Source organism: Hippoglossus hippoglossus, chromosome 5 (assembly GCF_009819705.1).
Source record: "Hippoglossus hippoglossus isolate fHipHip1 chromosome 5, fHipHip1.pri, whole genome shotgun sequence".
NCBI lineage: Eukaryota > Metazoa > Chordata > Actinopteri > Pleuronectiformes > Pleuronectidae > Hippoglossus > Hippoglossus hippoglossus.
In genome coordinates this window covers 10,359,402-10,383,476 of record NC_047155.1, presented here as the reverse complement: position 1 = coordinate 10,383,476, position 24,075 = coordinate 10,359,402, and the positions used below count along the sequence as shown (strand labels likewise).

At 40.8% G+C, this 24,075-nt stretch overlaps 2 protein-coding genes across 6 annotated transcripts in view; both read left to right on the top strand.

The window, feature by feature from the left end:
- Positions 1-961: 961 nt before the first annotated feature.
- LOC117761271 (protein shisa-5-like) lies at positions 962-4,510 on the top strand. 2 transcript variants are annotated; one of them, XM_034584992.1, is made up of 4 exons: positions 962-1,268; positions 2,209-2,348; positions 3,065-3,214; positions 3,803-3,965. In XM_034584992.1, coding segments are annotated over exons 1-4 (420 nt in total). In that variant the 5' UTR covers positions 962-1,266; the 3' UTR covers positions 3,931-3,965. The 2 variants fall into 2 exon arrangements, with proteins under 2 accessions (XP_034440883.1, XP_034440882.1); XM_034584991.1 differs by having other exon boundaries at positions 972-1,268; positions 3,782-4,510.
- Positions 4,511-9,006: 4,496 nt separating this feature from the next.
- Positions 9,007-24,075, top strand: part of itga7 (integrin, alpha 7) — a 37,096-nt gene continuing 22,027 nt past the window's right edge. The window contains exon 1 of one of the 4 annotated variants that reach the window (XR_004613814.1): positions 9,007-9,518. Coding sequence is in view for 3 of the 4 variants with exons in the window: in XM_034584989.1 (XP_034440880.1) it covers positions 9,301-9,518 (218 nt within the window). In the remaining variant the exon portion in view is untranslated. The remainder of the gene's footprint in view (positions 9,519-24,075) is intronic. The other 3 variants (XM_034584989.1, XM_034584988.1, XM_034584990.1) reach the window with 3 other exon arrangements.

Sequence of the window (24,075 nt, the reverse complement as noted above, 5' to 3'; positions counted from 1 at the left end):
AAAAACTAAAACACTGCTTTTCTTGCAGAGTTCAATAAAATATATATTTTCAGCTTCCCCAAACTTTGATCATTGAATGTTCAGCATAGACGAGAAAGTATATTTGTGTCAAGTATAAACACTACACAAAACAAATAACATAAACAAATCTGAATTGACAGATTTGTTCTGATAAAAGAAAAACCTGAAGCAATAGACAGAAATTGAGGGAATGAATTACTCTCCCAGCAATACCATGAATGAACGTCTCTTTTCTATGAATCTTAGAAGAACAGAATATGACAAGGGTTTATCTCCGGGCTCTGTAGTTTAAGATTGATTAATTGATTGATACATGTAAGTACTTGATTGATCCAGAGGGACATTTAGGAATCCAGCAGCTTTTAGGACAGTTACAAAGAAATGCAACATACACATAAACATAAAACAACATATATTATCTTAAAAATATAAAATATATACCAACATAAAGATACAAAATATATACAAACGTAAAACTAGAAACAAAAATGCAAACACTATAAATTAAAAATAGACACATGAATATATATATAAAAACAAAGCAACCATACAGTACTTTGTTATGAAATGATAATTATAGAGACCATGATTAATTCATTATTTTAATTAATTAAGACATGTAACCAAGAGGCTTTCATTTGCAAGAGCAGAGCAGGTAAACTGAACAGGTTCAAATAGTGAATTTATTTGACAGTATATGAAGAATAGAGCTGATGCATAGGATTTAGTGCTTGAATTAGAGGAGAGTGGGTGATGCAGACAAGAACAATTTGGGTGGAGTTACTTTACCCTATTGCTCAATTTTACAGGAAACGAAACCGAAATGTCAAAAATGCTACACCTACCCCTGAACTGAGTTTCCACTGAATCGTAGTTGCTTTCAGTTTCAAGTCTTCAGATCATTTTATTAAGTTCTGAATTAAAGAATAATAATAAAAAAAGAGGGTTAGGTCTGTTGTACCTATAACTACCTACATTAATTTATTGCTGCAATGGGTGTTGGAACAAACTCTCCAGCGTGTGTCTTTCACATGCACTGAGGAATGTTGTTGGGTCACTTGCAGGCAGACAGGCTGAATGGTTGCCTCAGTGTAGTCAGAGTCATTTCCGTATCCTAATACATCGTATAGCAGTTTCTCCCGTCTGTATGGGGTGAATTCTCTTTTGGTATTTATTCAGCAGGTATTGGGACACGCTCTGTCTGTTTTGTCAAGAGTCACCGAGGGGAAAGGATCCAGTGAAGCAATGTGAGTGAATAATCGGGTGCGACACGTTTTGCGATTTCAACTTTTAATTCACAGGAGGACCATTAACACTTGTAATTGAGCTTGTATTGACATGTACTTTATGTGAATGAAAGTTGTGTAGTCGCACTGTAACTCTGTAATCTCTCAGCAATGTGGCTTGTGGTACTGTAGTGGAAACTGTAACACAATACACTGCTGCAGTGGACTACAAAGCACCCGCCTAACTCATACAAAACAAGAATACTGTGATCGAAGGTGTGTTGCGGTTTTAAATTGGTGTCACTTTTTGGTTAAACGATTTTAAAAGTTCACAGAATATGCTTTCCTGTCGGTTCACTGGCTACTCTGAGTATTAACCCTTTCATGCATGAATAATGACAGCCTTTTTTCCCGAGATGCTTTTACTCCTCTTTGGGCATTTAACAGCTTTGCCAAAGAGATTTCCACATGTACATGTTTGTACTCAATTGAAGGAAATATGTACTTAACAAACCAATGAATCACTGTAGTAGCTATTTGGACACGGATGGTTTCTACCATAAAACTCAGCAATGTGGCTTGTGGTGCTGCTGTGGAGACTTTGACACAAGATACTGCTGCAGATCAGAATCTACTCCAAATCTCAAATCAATACAAGTATATGACTCCTTGGTTGTTACTTGACGTGATAAATGTTTTTTAACTGTGAGGGTCTCCTAACATAGAAGAATTAGACGGATATTCAGGAGCAACTTGGCATCTCTGGCTGCCTGTCTGCCATCTTGGTCTGGATTTAAAGAACCAATGGTTGGAAGTGCATAGGACGATGCACTAGCGTCCAGTGTAGTGGCTTATGCAATAAAATATCTGTTGAATAGCTGCCCACTGTAGTGACCTCCATGCGTGAAAGGGTTAAAAAAAGATCAAATTCATTCAGTAACATTTCTAAATGTCCCCCCAGGTCATCAGGTTTTGCTTTTTCAATCCTTGGAGTCATCTTTGGATCTATTTTTGCCTTTGTCCTGTTTTTGGTTCTCATCATCTGCTGCGTGTGTCCTTGCTGCTTGATTTACAAAAGCTGTCGAAGAAGACCAAACCAAAGTAGGACAACTTTCTTTGTTGAAGTTTACTCTGTGCAGGCAACTACACTGTAAAAACGTCATAATGTACTCCTCCACATTAGTGGATTGGATATGGAGAAGTAAAATACATTTTACTCAAAGATGGTTACTGTCATTTTGGTAGTTCTTACCACACTATTGTGTGTTCAAGGGTTAGTTTTTATAAAAAATGTTATGGCGTGTATTGGCAGGAGACTCCGTAAGATGGTAGCATTCGTATTTTATTTTGGCTTTATTTCTGGATAGTGAGAAGAAGTGGAGAGGCGTCATCCATCTTTAAATAGAATCTATGGGGACCACAGTTACAGTTTAGGAAAAGTTCAACATTTTGGGAAATACTACATGAAAAGTTGGATTCCACTGCCAGTATCCTAAGCTAAATATGACGTTAAAGCCAATAGTTGTAGGTGCTAACTTAAGTCATGCTTAATTCATGTCATATCATTTCAAACCAGTACATACTGCATATTTTTGGAGAAGCTGGATCAATTGCTCAACCAATCATAACCAGATGTAAAACACAGTGCTGATTAATACACTTTCAGTGGTGCCAGTAGGAAATGTTTTGTTTCCTTTGGAACTTGGCACGAAAGCAGATATAGTTGGGTGTTTCCCGAAATGTTGAATCTCTCCAACAAATGACAGTGTATCTCAGTTTACCCTATTGTCAAACTAAATCTATGACTTCACCTTTAGTTGTGACAACCACCACCCATGTAGTCAACATACCCGTGCAGCCGCACCCCCCTCATCCATCCTACCCAGGCTACCAGCCTGTGCCTGGCCTGCATGGATATGGAGGCATGCCTGGACCCACAGCACCACCACATTCATACATGGAAGCAGGTGAGTGCTGTTTGATTCACATTAATGAGTCAGTGTTGGTGTTGCATACCACGCACTAAGTTATAAAGGCCTGGTAATATAGTATATCTTTGTAGTGTCGATACACACACACACAAATCCACACACACACACACACGCACACAAATCCACGCACACACGCACACATGCACACACGCACGTACACACACACACAAACACACACACAAACAAACAAAACCAGAAATAAATTGATCCAACTAACATCTACTGCCTGTGTAACTAAAGCCTGATATATCAATTATATCATCATAATACTAATATGTATTCATCTGCATCTTAAAATAGTCCCCAACAACTTCACTATTTAATGCTGATAGAGTCATATTTTCTAAAAGAACTACAGTGCCCAGGTGTTTGAGGCAATCTTTAAATTAATTTATAGATTTATATACAATAGCAAAAATAAACAATAACAACACCCTGCTCCTTTCATGTTTTTTTTTTTATTATGATTGTTACAGAACAAAAAAAATTCATACATTTTTAGCAGGCTAAAAATAAACTAAATATGTATTTCTGCCTCTTTAGCTCATCCAGCTTACCCTCCAGTTCAATTTCCCCCGGGCCCGCCGATGAACTTCCTTCCACCTCCTGGCCAGTTTTATCCACCACCGCCACCATATTCAGAGGACATGGCACATCCACCTTACAACCCATCATATGGCCCAAAGGCCTGAACTGCTTACCAGATAAAAAGACACCGGGTGTGGCTGCAGCACCTTTCTCATGGGACTGTGTGAGTGGATGTCTGTATTAGAGCTGCTTTGTTAGATGTCACATTCATGTTCAAAATATTCAATTGGGGAAAAGTACAATTTTATAACTTAACTACCAGAAATCTTTGCTGCGTATTGCTGCTGGTTAACTATTCAGAGTATATTTGTTCAGCAGTGTCCAATTTTTAAATATGATCATGTATATATTTTAGTGTTGAATGTATAAAAAAAGGAAAGATCAAACACACATTTCAAATCAGTGAGAGCACAAACATCTAGGTCAATAATAATGATAATTATTCATCAGTACAACTCAGTTACATTCATATTCTCTGGCAAATATTATTAGAATCACTATTAAAACTGATGCCCTGAAGTATAGATTCTCTCAGTTGAACTACGAGTCCACTTTACCTTTTTTTTAATGAACTCAAACTGCCACTAGAGGTCGCCACCACCCCACTTCTGTATAGAGAAGGGTGCACTTTAACCTGTTGCTACACAGGATTGTGGTTTCAAATGCTAATAAATAAACCTGACAAAAAACATTTGTTTCATTTTCTTGCAAAGATCCAGGATTAAAATCCCAGGTGACTTCATTTTAACCACCTGATGAACCAGGTAACATGGTTGACTGCTCTGTTTCAACTTTAGGGGAATAATTATGGAGGCGGACACACTCCCACCTTAAAACTTTTAGTTTGATGTCTACAACAGAAATACACAGCGTAATCATCGGATGCCTTTAATTGCTTTAAAATTAAGCAATTTTTACCAGAATGATGCAGCACTTACACTGGATGAATCTGCAGCACAACAAAAGAAAGCCACACAGGCTCCAACAACACCCTCTGTGCTGTGTAACCTAAAGCATCTCCAGAGATCGTTAAATACAAGCCTTTGCCTATTCAGCCCAAGTACGTAGACTGGATTATTAAAACGAACATTTTATCCTGTCGTCCTGAGTCCATTTCGGTTGTGTGATTGTACATTAAGGAACAGTTGCACTTCTAATAATATGAGGTTGATAATGACGCTGGTGATTATGGCTCGTTCCTGGTGTCGTAGTCACATAACATTTTAGTTCATTTAAAATAACTGCAGAACAGATTTCTGAAAGTTCTTGTCTCTTTCATAAAGATACTGGGGATGTACAAAATGAACAAATAGGCCTTTCTTCACAGTGGACATTTTTTTTTCACGAGGAACAATGACCTTCTTCTGAGACATGACTTAGCCAACATGCACAATACCAGAGACGTGACAGATGTTTAGGTTTTGAAACATGTGCAATGTGTTTCCCATTGCAGGCGTGTATCGGTGATAAAAAGTTCTGTGAGTAAATATTCCTAACTACTTTATATACATTAATTATGTAATTGAGCATTAGGGAAGCTGCAGTTCAACAAGAAAGTTAACGGTTTTACTATAATAGCAACCTGTGAGAATAAAGAACAAATATATAAGTGTGAGAATGAGGTGTTTCCATTTATTCTCTATCAAATCGAATATATTGCAGTTTTCCTCTTTTCTTAAATATTTAAATAATTAATTAATTTCTTCTTTCCTTTAAATCTCCAATTGTAATTCAAGTGTTTTCTCTTGTTTCCCTCCACTTTTCAAGTACCTGTTTGAAATGAGCAGTATTATGGTATGTCACGACACCAAAAGTACACTGTAAATCACAGGCTGTATTATAAAGTGTTCTCAACGCAGTGATCTCAACTGCAAATGCATTATCAGAACTATCCAGAGAAGCTTTGCAGTTTTGCTCATGGAATTTTTTTTTGTTGTGTTTGTGTCACTCCGTAAAAAACGAATGTATTTTCTAACAGTGCATCAAAGCAGTGGAGAAACTCTGTAATCTATTAGCCTACTTCATAAATCATCTTATAATGAAATCAGGGTTTGTTGTATGATCCATAATGTTCTATAGTTCTACCCACCTACTCTATGAAAAAGCTACTCTGGGATCAAGTGCGGTTAAAGAGCCAGAGGGGCCATGCTTGCATTTAATTCCATAATAACCCCGGCCCCTCCCTCTTAAAGCATCCCGCACTATATCCATTAATCAATACAGTAATTGTGCTGACTGCGGCTATTTCAGTCATCGACGTGACTGGGCTCCTAACGGGAAAAATGACCCTGCCAACATGTGCTGCTGCCGCCTGCCTGTCGTCTAAAATAAGCTCTCTCCTTGAAGTGTGGCTCAAACTGCTAATGAGCACTACGGTGTAGAGATGTCCGAGTCATGGCCAGCGTGGCAGAAAATCTTTACATCCCACCATCGCTGTTTTCTTCCTCTATTCACGTCCCTGTCTTCCTCTCTCTTCTCTCCTCTATCTCTCCTCCTTGTCCTCTGTCTGAAGGCGATATTTTTCTGGCCTCCAGCCCGAGGAGCCATTACGATATTTTCAGCATTTTCTCGACATCCCACGCCATTCCTCTCCTTTTATCCTTTTTCCTCTGCGGTATTTACAGAATATCTCACATCCGGGCACACAGACAATGGACAAGGAAGACAGTGTGTTAGTGGATATCAGTTTAAAATCTACTTTTTGATCAGGTTTTAGATTCAGGGCTCTGCATTGGTGAATTGTGTGTGGGAGCAGCTGCTGACAGAGGAAAAACTCCCCAGTGTGTCTCCGGCCATGATGCTGCAAAGAGATAGAGACTTTCCTTCATGCATGGAAACACAAACAGACATGAAGCCATTATTTATATCTCGATATTTTTAAATCTTTTATAAATATAAATAAATATAATAAATATACCTGATAACAAGTTTCAGTCACAAAAGATTGAACTTCTTAGTCTTGTTTTCCTTTATATGCTCTGGCTGCTTGTGCAGATATTCATGGTCCCCAGTGGATGAATCCTAATGACTTTTATAAGCATTAGGCACATGTTTGTGTTTTTTAATAAAGTGAATTGAAGTAAATTGTCCATTGAGGTAAACTAATTAATTAAAATGATTAACTAAATAATTTGATGCAGACAGGTTCACTGAAAACAAGACGTTACACACAACAAGAAGATGGAAGAGTTTGATTTTTGATCCAAACCAAACATATTATGTACAGAATTTTCATTATGGTGAATAAAGATAAAAACTCTTTGGCTGTTTTTAAATACCACTTAAGTACAGCAGGGGGCAGACACCAGAGGCTTGTTCATGATGCCAGCCAGATCACATGAGGAGATCTACCTCTTCCGTCCTGGAACCTGGTGAGTGTAGACATTCAGGAAAGACACTCATCTTATGTCAATTTAAACCTCCTTAATGTGCAGATTTGCCTTTTTGTCAACACTCAAACTAAGTTCATTCAGTAAATTCATTATTTAATACCATTTTTCTGTTTGAAAACACATGCACCTACAATGCACCACATATATTACATGCCACTAAAGCTCCACAGAATGGTCTCTGGGATATTTTGTGTTGTCGCTGTAAAACCAGGCTTTTTTTCATGCTTTTTTATTATTTCTGTTCATGCAATTGATGCTCCGTAATTAATCCTAAATCTTTGAGTCTTCATTTGGATTTTCCAGTGACTATTCAGACACCTGGGATCACTTGAATAATAGATATATTGATCGAGCAGGACAACACTTAAATTAAAATCTAAACTGCTGTTGCCAGATTGGACTAATTTGTATTTGCATGAGTAGGTAATAATAGATTTGCGAAGATTGTGATTATTTGGCTTGGTTTTGAGTAATTTGGACTTTTTCCACCAAGGTTCCAGTTATACAGTGAAATAAATCAGTCCCTCCTCTCCTCTAATAAGTTTGAGATTGAAAAGGAACAAGTTCACTTTAGTCAGCTTGATAAGAGATAACTAATGACAGTCAAAACCAAATCTCACTTTAGAAACATTTTTTTCTCTCCAGATTATTATTTGCTATTCACTAACTTTTAATGTTTATTGCAACAGTTTCCAAAAGGCTTTGTTGAGAAAAAATATATTTATTCTAAAGGTCAACTTTAAATATAGGCTGCAGTATATCGACTCAATAGAAGACACTATTTTAGAAATTGAAAATAAAGATTTGACTACTTCTATGACAACTGGGCAGACTCTTGTGATTGTTTTCACCATAGGTTTGCCTGCCGATTATTATCTTCTTTTGTTGTATGAAAACCCCAAAAACCTCAAGTCACATCCCCCTTGATGACTTCAAACCACAGTCAGCTCGTTTATAAGAGAGTTACCAGAAGCTGCAGGAAATAGACCCTCCTGAAACCCCCATACACTAAATATTTCACCTGTTTGTGTCAGTGCAACTGTTGAGTGTGAGTTTTATAGTGTGGGACAGTTGAGGTGACTCACTGACAGCTGCACACAGATCGACTCGGGAGAAACAAAAAAGAATCAGCTGGTTAAACCGGAGCAGCTGTGGGTGAAGCTCATGGAGACAATGCAGAGAGTCTGGTATTCTGCTGTTGGAGCTATTATCTAAGATAAGACACATCATTCACGTCAGATCAGATGAGATTGCTGTATCATAATCCTGCAATTTCCCTGATTATGTCTGTCCAAACCTCGCTCTGTCACAGCTCATCCGTTTCTCCCCCTCTGCCTTTACAGAAAAGGTCTGTAATAAAGTTTCCCGGGTCACTGTGCACATTTCGGGCCCTTTTGTCTCCCACATTCATTCCAGATCGCTGCCACCAGAAGTCAGATATCAGGCCTTTCAAGCTCCAGAGTCCTGGAGTACAATAAAACAACCTTTTTATTATTCAGATGCTTTTTAACTTCCAGGTTTGTCCCTCAGTGTTTCTCCCTCGAGCACCTGCAGCAACGTGCGGCCTCAGAAGGAGATTCGCAGTTTGGAACCGTGTGAACTCCACAGATAAAACAGTCTGCTCTCTCCCTCCTCTTTATTCAATAGCCTCCAAGTATCTTGACAACCTTGCCTGGTATTTTGGCAGCAGTCCCTTGAGTGTTGATGTCAGCTGAGAGAAGGGGAGGGAGGGATGGAGGGTGGGGGAGGCTGAAAGAGAGAGAGGAGGGGGAGGAGGAGTGAGCGGGCTATTCAAGGCACTTGTCCTCTGTCTCCCTGTGAGCATAGAGGAGGGGGGAGGCGCACATGCACTGGGAGAAACACACTCACACACATACTAGCAGCAGCCACATTTTCACAGCCTGCTCTCCAGACTGACAGCAGCAAACGGAGTGGAGAGCCAGCACGGCCGAGCGAGGGAGGACTGGAAACAAGGGAGAGGGAAGGAGGGAAAGGACACTCACACAGGATTTGCCCCCTTATTTCTCCATTGTGCTTCCTCTTGAGCTGAACTTTGCTTTGCTGAAGGACCTGCACCCAGCTATGGCAGCACCGGTGGGACGTGGGAACACCATCTCCCTCTCATCTTGCTCCTCTCATGGCTGGACTACCCTCCTCTGGCTGCTGTTGACCCTCACGAGCCAAGTGCGGGGCTTCAACCTGGATACTACCCACACTCTGCACAAGTTGGGAGACCACGGCACCTTCTTTGGTTTCTCTCTAGCACTCCACCAGCAGCTTACCCCTGAGCCTCAGAGCTGGTGAGTGATGATGAGGCTTTGAGTGTGTGTCCATGTGTGATTTCTGACTTTTTGTGGTTACACACTCACTTTAAGTGTGTGATATCGTGTATCTGCACCTGCTCCTTCACAAACGATACAAAATTCACCCAATAACATGAGTTTTCATAGTAAAAGCAGGTTTTGTTTTAGATGTGTGGCCACTACAGTCAGCATTTCTATGCTGCACCAATCCTTGGATCTGCTCAGTCCCTGCCACAGTCGTAACTCTGAGCTGGATGCAGGAGTTTTAGCATGTTTATGTGAGCCACGTCCAGAGAGAGAGGGAGCAGCCTGAGCTCTGAGTTAATAGATGATGATTTATAGTAAGTGGATGAGAGGAGCTTTGCTGAATCAGCCGGAGGGGCAGTGATTTCTGTAAAAGGGAGAAAAAGATGTGTGATCGTCCCAGAGCAGCTCAGGTGAAGATGCTGAAGATCCTCAGATAGGACAAAGAGAGGAGACTCTAAAGTGTCCCACTGTGTGTGTGTGTGGGTGTGTGTGTGTGTGTGTGGGTGTGTGTGTGTGTGTGTGTGTGTGTGTGTGTGTGTGTGTGTGTGTTGGCTGACTGGTGCATGTTTGTTTGCTTGTCCATGTGACCGTCCCCAGTTCTCTGATCTGCTGTTCGCCAACAGCTATTTTGTATGTGTTTTTCAGTGTGACTGGAACAAGTCCTCCAGAAATTAGGAATTAGTCATAACAATAAGTTTGCTTGTAAATGTTTGGAAGTGTTTACTGCGAGGCTGAAAACAAAAGGTCAACCTTATTTTACCTCAAATATTTGATCGGGATGGAGATATATCAGATTAAGTTCTATGGAGAATTATTTTGTAATTGGCCTACATACAAAATGTTTTTCTTTCAAAAACACATAGGTCTGTGTTGCTTTTTTCACTTCAACTTCACTTGGTTATCATGCACATCCCTATACACCAAAAAGCTCACAATTTTTTAACCTTCAGAAGAGAAGAAAATAAGCGTCACAAGTGAGGCATACAATTGCATAGATACATATTGTATATACATATATGTATATAATTCTAACTAGTGATGGAAGAAATTGTCTGTTCCTTTAGCACTAAAATATAAAACATTCCATTACAAAGTATCAAAAGTCAAGTCTATTGGACAGACAAAATGGCCCTAGTGAGTATTAAACTATAGATTATCACTTTAAATATTATAATGATCATTTTTATTATATATAATTATGATATTTAATTATATAATACATTATATTATTGTGTAAAATCTGTAACTGCACACTAACTAGTAATCATAGTTGTGAAATAAGTGTTTGAAGTACAATGTTTCCCTTGGAAATGTGATGCTGAATAAATATAAAGTTACTTAAAATTGCTCAAAACTGCACATAGGTATTTCCACCTGTGAGTAAAACAAAAGCAACACTGGTGTGTGGTATAACTCAAAGCAAAAGGGGAGATAGTTTACTACAGGTCCCTGTTTTAGAGCTCCAGATTTAACAGTCGGTTCCTCAGTTTAACCGCGGCTGCAGTCTCCCTGTCGCCTGGTAAGACCGGGGGAATGACATCAGCAGTCACACAGTCAGTCAGTGAGAGTCGTGTCACCGCTCTGAAACCTGCTGCTCATCGTCCAGCAGCATTCCTGGAACTTATTTAAAAAACTGACCAGGAGCTGTAAGTGTTGTATCACTCTCTGCTGCAGCCTCTTCCAAAGTGCAGCAGAGAAACAGCCCACGCTGCATCGGAGGAGCTGATAGTGCCAGGAGATGGTGCATAAATGAGTCTAACCCGATGTGATGATGTGATGCACCTACTGGAAGAGAGTGGTGTGAATAATTCTGCTTCCAGTACGCGATGACATCACACCTGCTGCTGCACGTGTACATGATTTGCTGTAGAAATACTGAGGTCATGGGTCATTGTGCCCCCTACCCAGGAAACATTTGACACCAAAATTATTACATCGCCTGATTCTTGAAAAACTTTTTTCATTCCTAACTTTTTATTCATTTCATTAACTGTAAATATTCCTTTTTCCCAACTTGAAAGTTTCTGCTCTGTAAAAAATATGAATGTCATCTCAACTTCTCATGATCAAGGAAAAACCCTTTTCCCTTTTCACTTTTGTGATTCAGTTAATTTCATTCAGAAAGAGTCTGATTTGCTTGTGTTCTCAGTCGATAGAGGAACATTTGATGAGCTATAACTTACTTTTTGTTTCTCTGGGAGCAGCAGTTAGAAGTTTTAAACACATACCAATAAATCATTACCTTATAAGTTGAAGTGGCAAATTAGCATATGCTTTTGATTAAATATCCAGCATCATGATAAATACATCCCTCGGTGAGTTTAAGTCCAATGTTCAGCCTATTTTAGCTTTATTTTTGGTCTCCACCAGCAACTGAGGGACATTTCTGAATCTTTAGATGCTACATGCTCCATTATGTTCACCTGCTATAGTTGCTACCAGTCACTGTCTGTTGTTTGGTGCTGAGACATAATGAACAGTTGATTTTTAGTGCTAGTTCACTGAAAACTGCTTCATGATGCATTTGAAAACAACACAAAAGTCTAAAGAATAGTAGGTTAACAGTTAGCTGAAAATTATTTCTAGATTCCTCACCATAAACAAACCCCTTTCACATTGTCATAGTACTTTTCATATTTTAATTTGATACAAAAACATATCGATTAAAACTACTGCAAGTTGAAGTTGTCAATGACTCTATAGACAAATAGGCTATTTTTCATTTATTCATTTAATTATTGGCTTAAAAGACATCAAAAATGAACACAGTGAGTGTGAAAATAAAGATTATAGATCATAAAACAACCACTTATATAGAATCAAAATTTTGCAGGCCCCTCAAACCCCCAAATCCCCGGTAAAAATAGATGGACAATTTGGAGTGCAGAATATTTTTGGAGTTTCTATTGTTACATTTTCAGATAATGTATTATTCAGGTAATGCAACAGAGCAATTATGTTTCCTGTCTGAATAATACATTTTCCATTAAGCATTATGATAGTACCCTCTCTGTGCTATTGCAGCTCAGATCAGAGTTTAGTTTCCAAGGTTGTCCCGTCATCTCTGCTCATATCTCCTCTGATATACGGTCATGAAAGAGTTTGCCTGAAACCTGCTGTAATTAGACGCTGTGGACTCATTCTCTCTTTGTATCTTCGAGGCTTGTTTTACCGTCGCCTGTGGCCACACTATGTCGTGCTTATTGTGTCAGGCCACCGGATTCGAGGGTGAAAATGATATATGTGCTTTGATGTGCTGTCCTGTGCTGACTCACGATTGTATCATGCAGCCTTTTATTGTTAAAGTGCTCGTAAAGATCAGCTTAGTCATACGGTCGCTCTTGTAGAGTTACACACTCTTAGGGTTTGAGGCTGATTTCTCAAGTATGACAGTACAGTAGAGCCTCTTAAAGGAGAAGAATAAAGTCCTAATAATACAAGATCATTTTTGTAATTTTTGGCTATGAGTTATTTTAGAGGGGGAAAGTCAGAATATTAGGGAATCCATGCTGGTTATTTCAGATTTTTTCTTTTTCTTCAAATGTGGCTTTTTTTCTCACTAAATCGCAACTTAATTCTGCAATTTATTCTCGTAACATTACAACTTTACTCTACTCTTGAAATCTCCCTTTTTTTCCTTCAATGTGACCCTTATACTCCGTCATACTAAAGCCTCAGAGAAGTTATGCAAAGCTACACAACATCCGGAAACGGAAAAAGTCAACTACACAAACAGATATGGCAGGTCTATGGAATGAGCGTCTTTGTTCAGCTTTACAGTATCTGCTCAGTACAGGATTGTAGTTGTTTCTATTCCCTCCGCTTCCTTTTCAATATGGTACCAAAGACCAAGGCAAAGGTCAACCCGTCCTGTAAGGAGATCCCGCTCAGTGACATGTCAGGAGGAAGTAGGGGTATGCCACACACAGAGCCTTGATCTGGCATCTCAGTCTTCTGCAAACTTTCTGTTTTATCCATCTCCGTTGTTGTCGTCCTGCCGCTGAGGCCCCAAGCTGGACTTAGGGGGCTTCTTGTGCTACTGCTGATGCCAGACAGAGGATGAGATGAGAGGGTATTTGAGTCTGAGTTATGTGCGGGTCTGCTATTTGTATTGCTATGAGATGTGCTTCCATGAATAGTTTCATTGCCTGGTGAAGACAGGAAGCCCCCATGACCTTAATCCCTCATCTGCCAGTGTTCCTTAACACAGCTTCTGCATGTTTTTTTCTGTTCTGTCGTAAATCTGCCAGATAACGTGTAACAGGAAAATACCGGTTTATATACGATCACTAATGAAAAAGCGGAATAAGTTGTGGTGGCAATGGATAAACACTGTCTATGTGCATGTTGTGCTTACATTTTCACTTCAAAGCGGATTGTGTTGTTCATTTGAACCAGACTCTGGTTTGTTTTCCTGCTTGTCACGTAGTGTTTGTGCAGATCTGAACGCAGCAATCGTACTTGGGTGTGGACCAAATCAAGCAGCTGCACTCAGACCCTTTACAGTTAGTGGTTAGTCACAAAGAAATGCTGGAGCGGTTTATTTGTGGTGGCAACGTGACCCAAACTCTATTTCACCCAAGTAAAAGGCATATTCCGCAGGTTTGAGCCAAAGGGCTCCTGTAGCCAGATGGATGTTGTGTACTGGGTTGAGGAAAATCTGATTAAAAAATCTAAATTGGTCGAGAATGATTTGATTTCTGACCTGGACTAGCTCAGAAGTATTTTCCTCATATTGGATTTAATAGAACCTTTTTCAGGACCTGCATCGTGGGCAGTAGCAGGACTGGTCTTAAGAGCAGAATAAAGCCGATTTCAGACATGACCTGTTGGTAAAATCCACAAGAAGTGGCTATGGAGTTTACCCAGAGTTTGCCTTTCACACATGCACAACACATCGTGAGGTTCTCTGCACAGGCGCGTTCACAACAGCATCAAATCCTCCACGTTATTCAGGTGAGAGGTGGATCAGTCAGGTGCAGCAGACAGAGGCAGGAAGTGACGTATTAACTCTGCTGCATAGATCACGTGATTTTCTTGAAAACACACAAACACCGGTGTCGGCTCATATCTCAACAAACTCTCTTGACGTCTTTGTCGTAAATTAGCAAACCTGATAGGTCATTAGCTTTGATGGTATTTGGTAATAAACCAAAAATATTGGACAAATAGAAAAATTGACATAATGAAATCAACAAAGTTCTGACAGAACATTAATGTCCATACCATTATTGTACCTTAAATAGTTTTCAAGACCTTTCACATAAAACTTCCAACTAGATGAAAAGTCAGTCGGATTCAGCCTCTGGTGCATCATCACTCTGTGAGGAAATTCAAGGTAATTCATTTAATATTTGTTGAAATATTTTAGTCAGGACCATAGTGGTTTCCCAACAGATTGACACTTCAGTCCCTAGAACCACCCTGCTCTTCTGCCTGAAAACACAGATACTCACTATAAGCAGATAGTACTGCAGACTTCAATGTCCTACATCAACATACCACAGCCCCATGGCAGCGTGATAAAGCATGATGCATTCTGCAGATATAAATGTATAGGTCAATGCCATGGCCGTGTAAATCATACTGTATCCAACATACTCTTACTGGCTGGAAAACCTCCAGCTTTTCCATTTTCATGTCTTTCTTTAAATTGATCTTGTGATTTAATGTAAAGTTTCTGTATGAGAGTGCATGGACAAAGGTGGGGGAAGGCAGGTCTGCTTTGATGGTTTGATGGAGGACACAAATCATCTGTTGTTGTTTCTTTCGCCTTGAGAGAAACCTAATGGGCTGGTTCTTGTCTCTTTCCCTTAATATTTTCTTTCTGAGGCAAACTAATACATTTTAAACAATGATTTTTTTTTTTGGGGTCCATCATGTTACGTGTCATTGACAGTATTGTCAGACTGTGATTTATCAGTGCGTCAGTAGACCCAGAACTGGCCGTGTTGCTGTCACAGAGAAGGTGGAAAGTCTCAGGTTTGCAACAAGGTTCATGTTTACTCTGGACCTGGTTTTCCTTTCTGAGCCAGAATAGTCTCACTGGTAGCAGGGCCGCAGGTAGCTGAGCCCAGACATGTAGTCTGCAGTTCGGTTTCACTGGCTGAGTAAGAATCGACCATAGGGTTTCTGAAGCAGAACAAATCCTCTTATTGAACTAGAGGCTTGATGAACACAGCTTAAAAAAACAGAGTGGTGCATGGAGGTGATTTTCGGATGACCTCCGAAAGGTTACAGAGATTCAAGGTGGAGTGAAGTGCAAAAGATAAGAAACACAGCAGTGCTCTTATTGACACTTTAAGTCACTTAAAGATAACATGTTTTTGTATTGAAGCAATAGTTTCCACTTTCTTGGAGATGGATGAAAGGACAAACTCAATATCCTCTGGACCCTACATTTTACATATGCACACATATATAATTGTGTTTAAATGGGACACAGCATAACTGCGTCTCACATTCATATCACAAAGAAGAATTTCTGCTGATTTGCATTAAAATAGCGAAATAAAAGCTGCTTTTTAAGCACCCGGCTTAACAGTTGAGAATGAACCTTCCCCTTTTCTCCTCCCTAATTCAATTCATGACTCTCTCTCTCTCTCTCTCTCTCTCTCTCTCTCTCTCTCTCTCTCTCTCTCTTTCCTTTTTCAGTTTGTCCCACAGTAACTCTTGTTGCTAAATGTCTCAGGCCATTCATGTGAAAGCCTCGTAAATGTAGGAACTCACCCTGTCGCAGCGCTTGAGAAATCAGAATGAGCAAAGGGTATATAGCATGGGCTTTACAGTCTAGTATATGCGTGCACACACACACACACACACACACACACACACACACACACACACACACACACACACACACACACACACACACACACTCACACACACACACGGTTAATGCTCTTTACTACCTCCCACTTACTCTCTGTCTATTTAGCATTCTCCCATTCCTCCACTGCCTCGGTTTGGACAAAAGCTCGATGGGGAGCAGCGCTGCCTGGCCCCGAGCTTTCAGGAATATTACTCTGCGGACCACGTGTTCCCTGGAGTGAAAGGGACAATCTGCAGAGTCAGGGGGAAACATGCAACTCAGACCTGATGGAGATGCAGAGAGAATGCACAGTTTGGCAGCGTACAGGAGAAGCAGTGAGATTCTGCATCTCCACTTCAGGAGATGAACACACGGGGTCATCTGAGAATGTTACGATGTCTGCCGGCGTTTCGTTGCATTATCAGAACAGCTAATCGTTATGTTTGGTGTGAATTGCTTGTGCTAGTGCTGCTTGCTTTCCCTGTTGCTTGACAAAGTAGCTGTTAATGCATTACCTTGACATGACTATGAATATTGTATGATGTGTGTGTGGGGGAGGGGGAGAGGGTCTGATGGGAACGGGGGCTGCAGGGATGAATAAATCATGGCAGGCCGTCCCTTTGATTAAAGATCTCTGTGTGTGTGTGTGTGTGTGTGTGTGTGTGTGTGTGTGTGTGTGTGTGTGTGTGTGTGTGTGTGTGAGAGGGAGAATGTGTGCCCTCGAGTGTGTGTAAGTGTGCCCACGTGTGTGTGTTTGTGTGCATTCGAAGGCAATCGGGCTGATAAAGATGCAGGTTAATCAATCAGCGGGTGGCAGCTTCAGTGGGAACTGATACTGAACCGACATCAGAGATAAAAGCAGAAAGAAACAGGAAATTGCAAAGAATGTGGAGGCTTTTTGTTTATATTTATTAAAAAAAGATTTGTTGCTCGATTTTGTAGGATAACCTAAAATGGTCAAGATTCAAAAGCTATTTATATATATATTCCCTTTGCATCCATTAGAGATTCCTTTTTTGGCAAGTTGCTGTTGTTGGACAGTAGAGGACAGGAAACATGGGCTGGGAGAATCAATTGTGGAGGTTTGTGGTTTTGTGTTGTGCAAGAGCCCCTTTTCTAATTTCCTCCATCAGCTATGGGCTGAATTATCTCAGCTGAATGTGAGATAAAACTGTGTCAGGTTTTAAGTGAATTGTGGACATGGTGTCAAATCTGTCATAGATCTCATAGTTTAATCAAAACCTTTAATTATTGTCTGGGTCGTTTTGGAACAGACAGAAATACACCATGTTTTGGTAAATACATTATTTAAGTAGCTTTTCCATCTCATTGAAGTCAATACAAGTAGACATGAAGTAGACCCAGGAGAATTACCATAGCTACAGGGAACATGACTGTCAACCTACAAATAATAATCCCAATATTGGTCAGGGGCGAGCTGCAGGGTTTTTATTAAGCCACATCCGTGTCAATATGACTTGAATGTTAAAGAGGGAATTAGCAGACGTTCACTTCAGGTTTTATTTGTGATTGGGTGAGAAATGATTCGCTGTCTCTGCTCTTTGTTCTCTCTCATTTACTGAGATGTGGAAACCTGAAAAGATGGATGGATGATGCACATGACCTGAACTGAACCATGTGGTAATTGCCTATTTTTAAAGAAAGACATTAGGAACAGGACAGACAGAGCAACCGAAGGTGTAATCTGAGAACTGAGTAAGTATCTATACAGTCAAATCAATAGATGGATGAGTGGATAAGGGGGAAGGAGAAAAGGAGGAGATTAGAAGGAAACAGGGGAGGGACGGTGTCAGGGCTGTGTCATCTTCACTTTGGACCTGAAGGCCAATCATTACCTCAGCTCTGCCTGGAAACCGCCCTTCATGTATTGATCAGTCGTGGGGCAGGTGGTGAGCTCAGGGGCTGTTAAAGATGCATGTGAAGTGAGGATGGAGTTACCTTTCTTCTCTTAATACACAGGAAAACATGGAGTTTGTACTTTCAACCTTCCTGAAATACACTTTTGCTGTTGGGCTGATGTTGAAAGGGTCTTAATTCGCTAGATGTTTAAGTTTCATAAAGGAAGACCAAAGTGCCCTCTGCGATGCCCGTTGAACAAATCGTTTAAGCAGGAAGTTGAGTCACAGCCGTGGGCAGTGAACCTCAATGTCCCAAAGGGGTTTTTGCAGGGACTGGCAGCTGTTTCTGTCTCTCTCTCTCTCTCTCTCTCTCTCTCTCTCTCTCTCTCTCTCTCTCTCTCTCTCTCTCTCTCTCTCTCTGCACATTATTTGTGCATTACCAAACCTGTTTCTCGTCTCCTCTGAAGTGGGAGAGAGTTGAGATGTTACGAACGAGATGATTCAGAGCTCGGTCACCTCATTCTCAGCTGCTGTTTTCTCATCAGCACAACTGAAAGCAGAAGCTGGGGCCAGGTGTGAGAGCGGGGATTCTCTGGAACGGGTTCTTTAGCTCACTTTTATGGGAGCGATTGTCACAGTGGATGTTGTTGGACAGGCTGCAGTCAGCGTGTCGATCCATAGCTTACACAGTTGCTGCACAGCCTTCTGTTGTCTGGTGTGTATCCGCACATGGGCATATTTGTGTGTGTGTGCATATAAATTCAGGTTATTTGCACACTCTGCGCTTCTGTTAATGTCTGCATGCTTGCACATGTTGCGTGTGTGAGTGTGTAAGTGAGTGTGTGTGTGTGTGTTTGTGTGTGCAGGTCAGAGGTCACGGTCTTGCCTCAGGGCAACAACAGAAGGCCTAAAGAGCCCCTGGCCCCCATGCTGATCCTGTAGAGCCACTGTGTAAAGAGCCGCAGCCTCACACTGCTCTGAGATGGACAGATGTTAAAGGGTGTGAGCAGGCGGATTAGAAGGCATCGACTGAGATGGTTTGGAAACGAAATATTGGAAATATTTGGGGTGTGACTGGTTCATCGTTTCGCAAACTTTATTGTGGTTTAAATACCCACGCCTGGAAAATTCCAAGGAAGGGTTTGCTTTTGAAAAAGTTTGTATCTGCAGTTTAAGTTGCTCTTGAAAAGGATCTTCTGCTAAAATTTAGAGTGAATAAGCAAATTTGAGTCCTTTACACATTGATGTCGAGGCACCTTATGTCACCGCCTGGATGTGTTTTCTACTTTTTTCTTTCTTTTCGATTTTCTAAAACATGCATGAAATATCGTAAGCTGCTTCCAGGCACGTATTGAACTCCGGACAATTTTCTGGAGGGGCTGTGTGGCATATGACGATGCCACCGGGGTCTCACCACAACAGCCAGAGACAAACCAGTTCCTTTCTTAGGATATTTTTAGTAAATCAAAGATAAGCTCACAAACACTTAACATAAACTTGCCAGCTATTTTAGCCTGCTTCTAGCTTTGCAGCTCAGCTCTCATGAAGTCTATCCTCCTTTTGAATCCAGGGAGAGTTGATTGGCCAATCACCTCTCCGAGCCACCTCCACATGTCTGAGTCAGTTGCTTCAGACATTTTCCGGAACGTTTCCTGAACAGCCCCAAAGTAAAATCTCCCGAAAAATGTCTGCGTGAGCCCATGGGAGAATACAGCAGGGAAACGTCTGGAAAATCTAGAGTGAGTGAGTGGGTGCGTTGATAATGTTTCTGACACGCGACAGATGCAAAACTGTAAAAAACTAAACAAATGTAGCAAATATGTCAGGATGAAAAAGGTTCAATGTTCTGTAAGCAAAAAAAACATAATGTCCATTGCGGAAATTTCTGCGTTCTTCATATGTGAAAGGCGAACTCCGGGAAAGGTCTGGAAAATTGTGTCTGGACATTTTCTGGAAGATGGAAAAGGGCTTTACTGAAAATCCTTTTGCAGATGCTTGCGTGTTTTGTTTGACTGTGTACGTAAGTTTGTTTTCAGGCTCATGTTAGTGAACTTCTGAGAGGGAATCAAGTGATGTTTTAGCAGCACAAAAGTTGGGGAGCTGTGTCAATGCTTGAGGAGCATGTGAATGTAAAACCAAAAAAACCTGACCAAAATGGTTTTTAACAAGCTGCAAGTGTATGGGGACGCCAGACTGGAGGTTACTGGACTTAATCATGTTATAAGGTTGTCAGTCATTCATTAAAATGAGATGAGCCCACGCACTCTTATACACACACACGTCTATTTTCTCGTCCACTTCTGCGATATTTACAGAATTCATGCTGGTCTGAATTGTGTGATGTTCTTCTTAAATTCTATCACATTGTTGTACAGTCTTTCTGTCACTTTTGCTGAGGCTGTTTATGCAGGGAGGTGACTCCTATAAGAGTGGGGGGGAGGAGTGAAGGAAGATGGGATTGAGTGTGTGTCTGTGTGTAGGGGTTTGGCCGGGGGGGAGGGGCAGACAGGGTTGTGGAAAGAGTGTGTTGGGGTCACTGCACACACCCCTGAATGAAAAAACACATGAGCGTGAGTGCAGTGTAATGAGGCCGCTGTGTGTTGTGTTGTGTTTGAATGAGGATGATGACTGAGGATGTGGTTATAAAACACTGTCAAACATGGTTTTGACAGAGGACACTGCTATTGCTTCAGTGACCATTAATGACATTAATCCACCAATTCACTGACCTTCAGTTATACTTCAAAATGTTTACCCTAATCAATGCTGCTAAAACCTTTATCTTGATGTTCTCCTTTACACTTGACATCCATTGCACTTCTGTCCGTCCTGGGAGAGGGATCCCTCACATGTGGCTCTCTCTGAGGTTTCTACATTCTTTTTTCCCTGTTAAAAGGGTTTTTAAGTAGTTTTTCCTTACTCTTGTTGAGGGTTAAGGGCAGAGGATGTCACACCATGTTAAAGCCCTATGAGACAAATTGTGATTTGTGAATATGGGCTATACAAATAAAATTTGATTGATTGATTGATTGATTGATGGCATTCATTCATCCGTCCATTATCAGCTGTCCTTTAACTGTCGCACGGGGTTGGACGCAGTCTCAGGTGACATTGTGTGAGAGGTGAGGTAAACCCTAGACAGGTCTCCAGTCTATTACAGGACTGACAAATAAAGAAAAACAAACATTCACACTCACATTCACACCTACACGCAATTTCGATTCCCGAATAAATCTAACCTGCATGTTCTGACCGTGAGAAGAAAACAGAGACTAACACACATGGAGAACATCCTCCTGACACTTGTGTGGGTCCAGAAAACACACCCCAAAAAAGAGATAGTATGTGAGATTGTTTTATTTGCTTGCTTTCCGATATGCCTCCTGTTCACTCCATCCATGATCGTCCAGAGCAACGTCCATAATTGAAGACTGAGGATCTTTGAGGACCTACTGTCTGATGGTTGTTATCTGCTTAGCTACTTCAGTCACATGTGATTATTTGCAGTTACCCATTTATGTGTTTATGTTTATTGACAATGAAAATGCCTTTACACATTCAGCATCATCACAATTCGTCCTTGACCATCTCCGGAGTTGATTTGGCCGATAGCTTCACAACTTGTTCTCATGTGTCTTCGGTGAATTTACACCGGTACTTTCATACGGTCATATAGAAAAGTTCATGGTGAAGGAAATTATCCATTAGTCACTGTAATTGATAATTAAGGGATGGATTGCCATGAAATATATACCAAGGCAAATTCCAGGTAGGTGTAAACCTACTTGGCAATAAATACTTCTGATTCTGATTCTGATTCTGAAATCATACATGCATGTTCCCAAGAGGATACATCCTATATTCCATTGTTTCAAGTGGCTAAGTTTTCCACTGGCGATATAATCAAGTTAAACATGAAATGTGTCCAGTAAATGGATTTCAAACCAAATACCTAGAATATTAACATGTATTAGCATTGGCATTTCAACAGGCTAAACTCAAATGAAGAGCATAGTGAATGCTGACATTCGAATTTTGCTCAAAACACAACTGCACCACCAGAATTGCTGCAGACTCTGTTTTAATCAGTTCATCAGATTTGTAAGGCCCCAGGTGCCTTATCTACACACACACACACACACACACACACACACACACACACACACACACACACACACACACACACACACACACACACACACACACACACACACACACACACACACACACACACACACACACGCGCGCTTCAGCCATGCTGGTGCCTGTGGTGTCTGGGTCCATGTGGGTATTTCACTAGTCTCCATCACCTTCACACTCAACGCCCTGATATCCTGATAACTCCTCCAGGCTCAGTGTGCAGCAGCAGCAACAACATACCTGTAACCACTCACATTACACAGACACACACACACGCACGCACGCACGCACGCACGCACGCACACACGCACACACACACACACACACACACACACACACACACACACACACACACACACAGACAGACAGACACACAAGCACTTGTGTAAGTCCATGTCAAATGTGGGTTTGCTGAAAGATGAGCTTGGCAGTGGAAATCGTGATCATACTATCTGACTCAGTCGTGAACAATGAAGTGAACTCAGCAGTGGGCAAAGGGCAAATATATGAAAGCGTGACTCAGCCATGACTTTCAAACCTGCCTCCTGCAAGTTCTAGACACCATCCCTTATCTGAACACTTGTTCTTGTTGTTGTGAACGTGTCTGACTTGGACAATCTCCTGCTGCGTTTTTCTTATGTGAAAAGCAAGGTTTGGAGAAAGTAGATTGTCAACCCAATTGTCTGGACAAGTGGGTTTATTTTCTTGAGTGGGACATCTCAGGAATGTCTTTACAAATGGCTTCAGATTGGCACACCCTTTCACTTTCACACACTTGTACTCAAGGATGACAGATTTTGGTGTTGAGGTTCAAAGGTCACCATGACCTCATGTCTGTCCCATTCTTGTGAACACGATAAATCAGGAACAGTTGGAGCTAAATTTCGTTACACGTTGGCCTGAACCAAGCATCTTCAAAATGTTTTTCATCTTTCTACAAAAAGATCTGTTTTATTCTATTGGAGATTAAGTGGAGTAAACAGACTTAAATATTTCCAATGCAGGCACACACAACTAAAGCATGTACAGCAAGTAATGCTTTATAGTGTTTGGACCAAAAAAGACATTAGCACACATCTGTCTTTCCCTGTGTTAAGTCCCTCACCTGATAAGCCCAGATGTGCAGTAAACAACAACCAGACATGTTCTCATCTACCATCGCTTAAATGTGACGCCAACTAGAATAAATCTTTAGCCTATTTTAGCATTTATCATTTTTTATTTTACAATAAGATGTTTTCTCGCGGAAGAATCACCTCCATCTGTTGGAGTCGTACAGATGACCACAGATAACGCTTTGCTGCACTGACGTGTTGTAAACCATTCCACTTTCTTAATCCAAATAGTGGTGGTATAACAGCTTAACAGACCCCCCACCCTCACACCCCGACACCTGCCTGTGTATCTACATGTGGGGGGTAAAGAGAGAGGTATCATCGTAACTTCTAAACATAAACCAGAGGCCCCTGGAATGCTGAGCTGATCTAATCAGCTTTTTTTAGCGATATGTTCTTCCTCTTAATCAGATCCCTTTTGTTTAATATGTTTACATTGGATCAACACTGTTTGGATGGTATTTTTCTATGTGGACCACCGGAGATGTGAAGTGGTCATTATTTCACATGGGATGTCTCTGCTTTGGGTCACTGTTTTGGGTTGTCATTCAGTAAGGATAGGGAAATCACTCCTGATGCATGACTGCACCTCAGCAGAGGCA